This window comes from Mercenaria mercenaria, chromosome 16, assembly GCF_021730395.1.
Source record: "Mercenaria mercenaria strain notata chromosome 16, MADL_Memer_1, whole genome shotgun sequence".
Classification (NCBI taxonomy): Eukaryota; Metazoa; Mollusca; class Bivalvia; order Venerida; family Veneridae; genus Mercenaria; species Mercenaria mercenaria.
Genome location: NC_069376.1, coordinates 55,664,105 through 55,674,801, shown reverse-complemented (window position 1 = coordinate 55,674,801; position 10,697 = coordinate 55,664,105). Strand labels below are relative to the sequence as shown.

The window sequence follows — 10,697 nt, the reverse complement described above, 5'->3', positions numbered from 1 at the left end:
TAGTGTTAAGTATTTTAGGTGTTTTGGGGTCTTTACCTCTAATCTATCATATCTATTTATGAAAATACAAATATCAACGAAATTAAAGCCGAAATTAAAAAAAATAAAAGTCCATTTCGTAGAAGTTAGGCGCGAAAATGTCCATTTCGGAGGACGTGGTCTTAATAAATTGTAATATTTTGGTTATAAATTAGAAACATATTTTATCAAAAATGACCAACATTTAGTTTTACCTCTTATTTATTATATCTATTGATGAAAATACAGATAAAATTTAAATTAAAGTCACAATTAAGAAAATAAAAGTCCATTTCGTAGACATAAAGTCCATTTCGCGAAATGGAGTCCATTTCGCACTCTATCCCTATCCTTTTTGCATGTCTTGGGATGAAAAGACCTTTCGTCTGAAACGGTCTGAAACGTTAGGGACACAGTCTACCTACTAAATCTAACAAGATGGCGATGGGAAGAAAAGGAAACGTAAGAAACATCATACTACCCTATTCCTTCAAGACATTTAACTTTTTAAGTCATTGAGAAAGATACAGAGGCATATTTTTAATTTGGTGTCCTGCTAAATCTTCTTTTATACGTGGGGTTACCTGAAATTAAGCGATATAACTCTGGTTCTTGTTCAGGGTCTAGAGACGCTTATCCAATATGCAGGTCTAGGAAAGTGGTATTTTACAGATTATCTGTAAATTTACAGGTAATCTATAAATTTTTAGATTTTTCGATCTGTAAATTTACAGATTGTGTGTATGAAAACTGTTGAAATTATATTTATTCCCAAAACCGCAGCTTGAAATTAATTGTTTTAGTTACGCATGTTGCGCATGCGTCGTGCGGACCCGTGCGATCCTTTATGTACCAGTTCATTTATGTACCAGGTACTTTATGTACCACTTTGAGACTTAATGTACCACATATATTATATAGTAGCTATACTTTCTATCTATGTACCTACTGTGCATAGGTGATAATAGGTGATAATTTGGTTGTAATTTACTGTGAAATTGATTAAATCAACAATATGGGCCAACATTTTAAATTGACTTAAATTAAATATTTAAAGTGATTAAACAGTTTAACAATGCATTTCACAAAATTGGAATAAGGAACAATTCATAGAGATCAATTAATGCTGGATTTTTTTTTAATTTTATTTTATTTTATATGTGATACATAAAGTCTCATAAAGTGGTACATAAAGGGCTGGTACATAAGTGGACTGGTACATAAAGTCCCACATTCGCGTCGTGCTGAACTAACAAGCTTTTTTCCGCTCTCCAATTTTTCATTGAAACCAGCCTTTTTCGCAACGATATTCTGGTTCTAGTTAAGGTTTATCAAATTGAACTTATTTTAATAGTAGTCCAATCCATTCCAGGGAGGTTGCTGGTTGCGGTTGTCGGTTTGGTAAAAATTTTCAGATCAGCTGAATTCCCGCCATTCGTCCTTGACCTTTGTCCAAATATAAACATTCCTGTACCAGAAGTAGCTGAAACTTGCAGGAAGTAGAAATGTTTACAGGTATTCTGACATGCTTTATTTTATTTTCAATCTGTAAGTCACTGTTACAGGGAACCCAAGGTGATGTCGACACGGGTAGCCTCTTCATCAGGCCTCGTCATAACCCAGTAAACTCTCTTATGATAAAAATTTTAGCTGGTCGTCTGGTGAGCAAAATAAAACCAACAAACTCGGTAAGACTGACTAAAAGTTATTTATTTGTTCTTGTCTTGACTCTGTCTGCCGATGTAGAACTAAATCCCGGTCCAGATTATCTATGCGGAACTTGTGGTCTAAATGTCCTTGACAATGACCCTGCCATCTTGTGTGACAACTGTAACATCTGGTTCCACATTCATTGCGAAGGATTCAGTCAATCTCAATATTCTGATTTGGTATCTAGCAATCAGTCCTTTTCCTGGCTCTGTACGAACTGTGAGTCATTAAATTTTTCCACATTATTAAACTCTTCATTGTCATCCCATGAATCCCAAAATAGTTTCACCCTATTGGCCGATCCTGCAGTTCCCGTTATTCCAAACAAAACCGAGAAAAAGAATGTTAAAAACTTTTTCTCCTGCCTAAAAGTCATGACCATAAATTTTTAATCGATTGTAAATAAGAAATTAGAATTTCATACTCTCCTTGACACAGAAAAACCTGATATAGTTTTTGGAACCGAGTCATGGCTTACATCCAAACATACCGATAGTGAAATTTTCCCACATATTTTAGGTTATACCCCCTACAGACGTGATAGGAACACAGGTAAATCTGGGGGTGGGGTCTTCATACTGGTTAAAAACTCAATTGTAGTCTCCGAAATGAAAATTTTACAAACAAACTGTGAAATCATTTGGTTAAAACTGGAATTGTTTGGATCACAACCTCTTTATCTAGCATCATACTATATATAGAAGCCATGAATATGATGAAAATAGCATTTTAGAATTGTACAAGTCACTACAAATGGTAAGCAAACTTAAAGGTAAAGTTTGGCTTACCAGCGACTTTAATTTCCCAAAATTAGCATGGGACGAGAGCATCCCTACAGTCAAGCCTGGTTGCTCCCTCCCCAAACTTTATGAAGACTTCATATCTTTAGTAAATGATTTCTCATTACAACAAATGGTAAATTTCCCCACAAGGTTAAATAACACTCTAGATCTGTTCTTCACATCCAACCCTACCCTTATTAAATCTGTAAAGTCAGTAGCTGGTATCTCGGATCACGATATTGTCCAAATTACCTCTGAGGTCAAACCCCGTCTTAATAAACAAAAGCCTCGTATTGTACACTTATTTCGGAAAGCCAACTGGGTCAATTTCCAACAGTTTGTAATATCAAAGTCACCTTCTATGTTTAGTGACTTCCATTCCAAATCCATTGAAGAGCTGTGGATAGAATTTAAAGATCTTATCCATGAAGGAATAAATCTTTTCATTCCCTCCAAGAGGTTGGGTTCTAAACCATCTCTTCCCTGGATCACCCAAGGCATCAAGAGACAAATCAGAAAAAGAAATAAATTGTACAAAAAACAGAAAAACAGTTCAAATTCAAAGGTCAAACATCAGTACAAAAATTTCAGAAACCAGGTCAAAATGGAGATAAAGCAGGCCCACACAAACTACCTAGAGTATGTCCTAGAGGCACACTCAGGTGATCCAAATAACCCCAAACCAGGTCAAAACTTCTCCCGTAAAAAGCTCTTCTCAACCATCAAAAATGCTAAACAGGACACCCAAGGCATTGCCCCACTATCTGAAAATGATAACCTTATCACAGATAGCAGGGGCCAGGCAAATGTTCTCAACCGCCAATTCCAGTCCGTCTTCACTCCAATGAATCCCTTAAAACTAAGTCAGCTATGCTTAATGAAAACTAAATACCTGTTTAGCAATGCCCCAAAGCCTCAATACCCCAAAATGCCTGAAATTTCCATCAGTGTAAATGGTGTCCAAAAGCTTTTGTCCACATTACAGAGTGACAAAGTTTGCGGTCCCAATAACTTAAAACCGGTAGTCCTGAAAAACCTAAGTGTACAAATTGCCCCCCTGGTCACCAAACTTTTCCAAAAATCTCTAGAAACAGGCACTATCCCCTCCGACTGGTCCAAGGCGAATGATACTCCTCTCTTTAAGAAAGGTGACAAAAGCAACCCTACTAACTATAGACCCATTTCCCTGACATGTGTTCTTTGCAAAGTTATGGAGCACATTGTCGCATCAAACATCACTAAACATTTCCAGGTCAACAACATACTTTATCACCTTCAACATGGCTTCAGGTCAAAACGGTAATGCGAAACTCAACTATTAGGACTTGTCGAGGACCTATCCAGGAATTTAATTCTAGGTCACCAAACAGACTTAATACTCCTCGACTTCTCAATGGCGTTTGATAAGGTTAATCACCTAAAGTTACTATATAAGCTGCACCAACATGGCATCCAGGACTGTACACTACAGTGGGTCAAATCATTTCTCATCGGTCGCCGTCAGTCCGTCTTAGTCAATGGTGATAAGTCGGATGAGGTCCCGGTCACATCTGGTGTCCCATAGGGCTCTGTCCTCGGCCCTCTTCTCTTTGCTATACATAAACGACCTGCCTGAAAATATTGTTTCACAGGTCCGGTTATTTGCTGATGATACTGCTGTTTATATCACAGTCAACAATGTTACACAACAACATACTCTGCAAGAGGACTTAACCAGGTTACAAAAATGGGAACACACATGGGACATGGAATTCAACCCATCCAAATGTACAGTGATTAATATTTCCAAGTCTAAACACCCTAACAAATCCACTTACACACTACATGGGCAGACACTAGCAACCGTGAGTGATGCAAAATACCTTGGTGTTAGCATCACTTCAGATCTAAACTGGAACAAACACATAAACCAGGTCACTTCAACAGCTGGTCAAACACTTAACTTCATTAAGCGCAATATTCCCTCCAGACAGCAAAATATTAGGGAATTTGCCTGCCAAACCCTTGTTAGACCACAACTAGTGTACTGCAGCTCAGTGTGGAGTCCACATACACAGCTCAACATACATAAAATCGAGATGGTCCAAGGCAGGGCCGCTCGATGGGTCACCAGTGACTATTCAAATTACAGCAGTGTCACACACATGTTAAAGCAATTGGGGTGGCATTCCCTTGCAAACAGAAGAAATGATGCCAGGCTACTGATGTTTTACAAGATTGTCCATGAACTGGTTGCAGTGCCGATGCCATCTTATATTTTACCTCCTACCCGGCTCACTAGGCACATGCATTCCCTATCTTTCCGGCAAATTCAAACACCCTGTAATTATTACAAGTTCTCTTTCTACCCGGCTACCATCATTCTCTGGAATTCTTTGCCGGCTGACATTGCTCAAGCACCTACCCTGGACCAGTTTAGGCAAGGGGTAACCAAACTGGGCCAGGACTTCTGAGTGACCAGGCTGTTTTTAATCCTCTTACTGTACATTTCGCCTTTTTATTAGCACTATCAGCTTTGTGTCAAATTCTCACAAATACTTTATGTATTACTTTATTTCTCCTGTACATTCCTGCTTTTAAACTCTTATGCACTGAGGCGCACCTGCATAAAATACTCGCAAGGGTGTCATGCAGTATTTATAGATAGATAGATTTACAGTATGCATAAATTAACGTCATTTGTGGGTTTCAGCCATTTTTATTGACTTTGAAATTTTGCCATTTTCAAAAAAAATTCAAAGTCAACAGAAATGACTGAAAGTTACAACTGACCTTTATTTATGCGTACCATACGTAAATCAGTAATTTCAAGCTGCGGTTTTGAGTCCAAGTATGATTTTTGCAGTTTTCAAACATTTGATCTGTAAATTTATAGATCGAAAAATCTGTAAATTCATAGATTATCTGTTAATGTACAGATAATCTGTAAATATACCACTTTTCTAGGCCTGATATGGTTGTCCGTTGTTGTTGACTAAAAAACGTGTGGTGTACATCTAGTCCAACTAATTAGACGCGATCCTAGGAAATATTGAGATAACTTTTTCATATGGGCAATATTCCCACTCGCGTCAAACACTCGAAAGACCAAAATAGTTGAAGCAAATTATTTCCGATGAAATGTTCATCGCTGCCGACGCTTTACATGCTATAGGTTTAAATGCCGATTATTTCAATAATTGACCATAAATTCAAATAAAACTTACATGTATCAAAAGGAGATTCAATTCCTCATTGATTTATGTAAAAATCATCAAATAATGTCAAAAGTTACGAATTTTCTGGTCTACACGCAAATATGCGCAAACGATAAAACCAGTAACTTTACATGACTGTGTACTGTGATTCATCATCCATGATTTTGGTCCTTCATGACAGAATTAAATATTTATTTGGTACACAGGTGTGACATTGTAAAATACAGACCTGTCTAGTTTGACTTTGAGGTCAGTAGGTCAGAGGCCAAGATCTCAATGACCCGGAACAATTAAACGGTTTCCGGATGATAACTTGAGAACACTTGGACTTAGGGTCATAAATTTTGGTAAACAGGTGTAATGTCATAAAATACAGGTTAAGTTCAAGTTTGAGGTCAGTAGGTCAAGGTCACAATGACCCGGAACAGTTAAACTGTTTCCGGATGATAACTTGATAAAGCTTGAACCTAGGATCTTGAATTTTGATACACAGGTGTAACTTCATAAAATACAGGTCGGGTTTGACTTTGAAGTCAGTAGGTCAAAGGTCAAGGTCACAAGGATCCGGAACAGTTTCCAGATGATTACTTAAGAAGGCTTTTGGGCCTAGGATCATGAAAGTTGATAGGGAGGTTAGTCATGACCAGCAGATGATCCCTATTGATTTTGGGGTCAGTAGGTCAAAGGTCAGGGTCTGTATTGTTGGGGTAAAAACAGTACACTGTAGTATCATTTCTTGTCTGGACAACCAGCTGGAAATCGAGTCTTCATAGTAAGCTTCAGGTAAGCTAAGAGGAGATGCGCAAATTGTCTTCATGTTCCAGTTGGGTGATTTATCACTGAGTTGTTGCCCTTAGATTATTCAACATTAGTGTACTGTAGTACCATTTCTTGTTAGAGTATTCCCCGGCAACCACTGGATGGAATTTGCCAAGTCGATGAATTCCACTTTTGTCCCATTTAATATTATATTTTGGGGAGCATCCATAGTTTTACTAATATTTTTTATGGTTTCTTATAATGTTGTCTAACAATGAAATAAATTGAAAATTTATTTTCAGGTGCGGCTTCCGCCGGAAGTCAACAGAATCTTGTACATACGAAATCTACCATACAAAATCACTGCAGAAGAGATGTATGATATTTTTGGAAAGTATGGTGCAATCAGACAGATACGAGTGTAAGTACTGTCATACATCTGCATAATGATAATTAACTACATACTATTACACAATGTGCAGATGTCGAATGTTTACAATTTTATGTGATTTAGAGATGAGTTATGGGTAACCCATCACATGTTAGTTTATGCTTACTAATATTTTAATGTGATAGTGATGAAGTTTGAAGTTTATTTTAAATACTCTTTAATAGTCTGCTTCATGGGAAAGTAGTACTGATATGATTGGAAAGCTTTGTCATTACCTGCTGGGCCTGAACCCATAACGTCTAGGTTGAGTGGCAGACACATTAAAAACTACCAGTATATACAGGTTTTTGACAACCGCTGAGTCATGTTGTTAAGTACTGTGAATGAAAAAAATGATATGTAGTAAAAACAAACAAACAAACAAAACAACTATGCATTGTATTTTATGTACTTCTACACTTTGATGAGTATGTATAAAAAAGTATTGTTATCATGCTTATGCCTTGTAAATATTTGTAATCTTGTAAAAATATATATCTAGAGGCGCATATGGAAGATTGGGCTTGCCCAAATGTGCAGCCTCATGAAATAAAGTCGTTATTATTATATATTATTACAAACGTCACATTTAAAATGTTATTGATAATTTTTACTTTACTCGCGAACCACTGCACCCAGGACCTTCAAACTTCACGTGCTGATAGTACTTATTGAGTACACGACCCCTATTGACTTTGGGGTCACCAGGTCAAAGGTCAAGGCGCTGCGGGGGCATTTGTCACCATTAGTGACAGCTCTTGTTTTAAATAAAAAAATGTCAAAAGTTTCGTTTTTATCAGTACATTTATATAAGCCTTTTTACTTTAAAATGATTGTTAAGTTGCCCTTTTATGCTATCACGTAGTTGGACCCTCTAATTTCTAAACAGATTTATTTTAAATGTGTTGATTTGAGCATTATTGATTTTTCATTATTTTTTTCAGAGGTAATACACCTGACACAAAAGGAACAGCTTTTGTTGTGTACGAAGACATCTTTGATGCTAAAAATGCCTGTGATCATTTGTCCGGTTTTAACGTCTGTAACAGATACCTAGTGGTACTATACTACCAGTCAAATAAGGTAAATAGTATACGTAAAGTCATGTTACACTAGATTTGGCTACATTTCAAAATGCTGAAAATTACTTTAGCATGTTCATGAAATGGGGAAAAAACATGTATGCTCACAGTAACGCTATGTTTAACAGGGAGACATTAAATTACCAATAAATAGAGAAGTGTAGATATGGCTTATGTTCCCCTTAACAATTTCATCAGTGAAATTAATGCAAGGTCATAATTTCCCAGTAAAAGGCAGTATTTCGCGGGAATTCCCATTAAAAGGCAGTATTTCCTGGGAATTTCCAGTATTTCCCACCGTCCTGTCTTTTATGAGTATTTCAGCTTTTTTGCCAACCTTGGTCAAAAGTCCCTACCTCTTTCTTGCTGGGAAATTAGCACAAGTATACCTTTAAGGACACATCAATCTTAGAAAAAGAAAAAAATTCCATCTACTGTGTGCTTTGACTTTCTAAACAAATTACTTAACATTGCATATCTGACTAATCTGAGGTAATTTAAGAAAATGCAGCTTCTGTTGGGGATTTGTCTTTGACCAGGGACTCTGCCTCAGGTCACAGTATATGCAGCTGTTTATTTTCTCGCACAAATAGTAGGGACATATACCAGATCTCAAAATATGGTATTTCACTAATACTGTATTGGTCTTATTTGTAAGAGCTAAACTTAATGGTAATGTGATCTTACAGCTAGTGTTGAAAAATATTTGAAAATTGGTTGAAAATATTTGTGTACACTCTTATAGTAAATGACACTTTACTCCTTTTCACTGCTGGAATGATGGTTTGTATGTAACTAAAAGAATCATGTTTAGTGATGAGGTTTAATTTTTCATTTTATATCATTGGCTTAGTCATTGTTTGCAGAGCTATTAAAGCTACATGTAATTTGTTCAGTACAGAAATAGATTTTAAGTGAGCCTAGCTTTCTAATTACATTTTACAGTGCTTAAAATGGAGAAAGAGTTTTCTACAGTTCTTTAAAAAAAATTGGAGTGTCATAATACAGCATCACAATTTGATTTTTTTTTTCTTCAAAAAGTGAATGCTTTCTCATGATAATAAATCTAAAATGTATATTTCAATTTCCTTAACTCTTACCCTGCTAAATTTCTAGAATGGACTGGTCCATCATTCAGTTATAATTCAAAGGGGTGTTCACTGAAAATTTACTTGCTGAATAGCGAACAGAACAGTGCAGATCATGATGATTATCAGCCTGCACAGATGTGCTGATCTTGATCTGCACTGCTCGCAAAGGCAAATCACTTGCTGCCAGCAGGCTAAGGGTTAATCAATACCAGTTTTAGATTTGTTCTTCAAATGCGTAGCTGTGCCTAATACTTGTTATTCTGCTTTTTACAGGCATTCAAGAAAATTGATGCTGATAAAAAGAAAGAAGAACTAGACAAAATGAAACAGAAATATGGACTGAGTACACCAGATATACACGCCAGTAAACCTAAGTCTTAGTGCTTAGGAACTACACTGGCTTATGTTTTACTGATCTGTGTTGTTAATTTGTAGTGAAAGTCTTCAATTCCTGTGAAAATTGAATAATGCTGGACATTGAAGAGTGTGCTCACAATTATATAATAGCTTGAAGAGATCTTCAAGAAAAAAAAGATGCCGAAAGTGTATTTCAACCTTATGACATTAATAGCATAACTTGGCTTTTTTCTAGACATTGATGTAAAAAAAATTAAAAAGGTGATTGAGAGGGCTCTGAAGCTTTATCTAAAGCTGTCATGTAAAGTAATTGATATTCCTGTGAAGAATTGAATTATAATATCCAATACCTTTGTTTAAGAGAAATTTTAAGGTAAACTTACAAGATTGCTTTCAGGGTTTCTGAGCAGACTGATTTTTCATCAGAAATGTTTCCAAGGACAAAATGTACATGCATTTTTAGGTTTGAAGACATTTCTAAGTTACACACAGAAGAAGTCATCAGTGTTTTTAACATTGCTCATATTTACAACACAGCGAAACATTGCTTGCTGGAGAATCAATTAATGGAGCACCTGGCCTGGCTGGAGCAATTAATCTAGTACACAGCCCGGGATAACTTGAGCATTTTGCTCATACCCACGTGATTTCAAGCTCTTAGTGTTTTACTGTATATTCTTATTTTTTGTTGTTTGAAATTTTAGAAAGCTACAAGTTTAAATGTTAAAGTGATATAAAAATTTTGCGGTGAACATATTAAGTAATAGTTAACACCTCCAGTTTTTTGTCTAATTCTAATTATGTTGAAGTACTTCTGTTTGTTAGCAATTAGTGGGGGATTTAGGTACTACTTTATGCATAAAAAAAAATTGCTTATAATATTGAAAATCAGTCTTCTGAACAGAAAAATTGTAGGAAAATTTTTAAAAAAATATCGGTACTTGATATTGATCTGAAAAGTATCAAATATAGTATAGAGTCATGAATTCTGATATACTTTATGGGTCTATCTTCTAAAAAATGATATTGTTTTGTATATTGGGAGATATGTCCCTAAATATGCATTACCTTTGGCAGGTTTTTTTTTTTCATTTAATGTCCAGTTCAGTCTTTGAACGGAATGGTTAGAAAATTTTACTCCGACTTGGAAATAAGGGTTTTTGGGTAAAAATGATCCATTTCATCCATCATTTTCATCATTTTTTTTTCATTTTGTATATTGTTCCACTTCATGTGTGAGTAAATGATATGAATAAAAAATGTCACTTATA

The 10,697-nt window shown here is 35.9% G+C and overlaps 1 protein-coding gene across 2 annotated transcripts; it reads left to right on the top strand.

Moving 5' to 3' along the window:
- The first annotated feature begins 370 nt into the window (after window positions 1-370).
- On the top strand, window positions 371-10,697 carry LOC123540304 (splicing factor 3B subunit 6-like). Of its 2 annotated transcripts, none has more exons than XM_045325206.2 (4): window positions 371-480; window positions 6,769-6,887; window positions 7,841-7,979; window positions 9,343-10,697. In XM_045325206.2, exons 1-4 carry the CDS (start codon window positions 457-459, stop codon window positions 9,448-9,450), a joined length of 390 nt encoding a protein of 129 aa, XP_045181141.2. In that variant the 5' UTR covers window positions 371-456; the 3' UTR covers window positions 9,451-10,697. The 2 variants fall into 2 exon arrangements, with proteins under 2 accessions (XP_045181141.2, XP_053383123.1); XM_053527148.1 differs by lacking the exon at window positions 371-480 and adding an exon at window positions 1,638-1,706.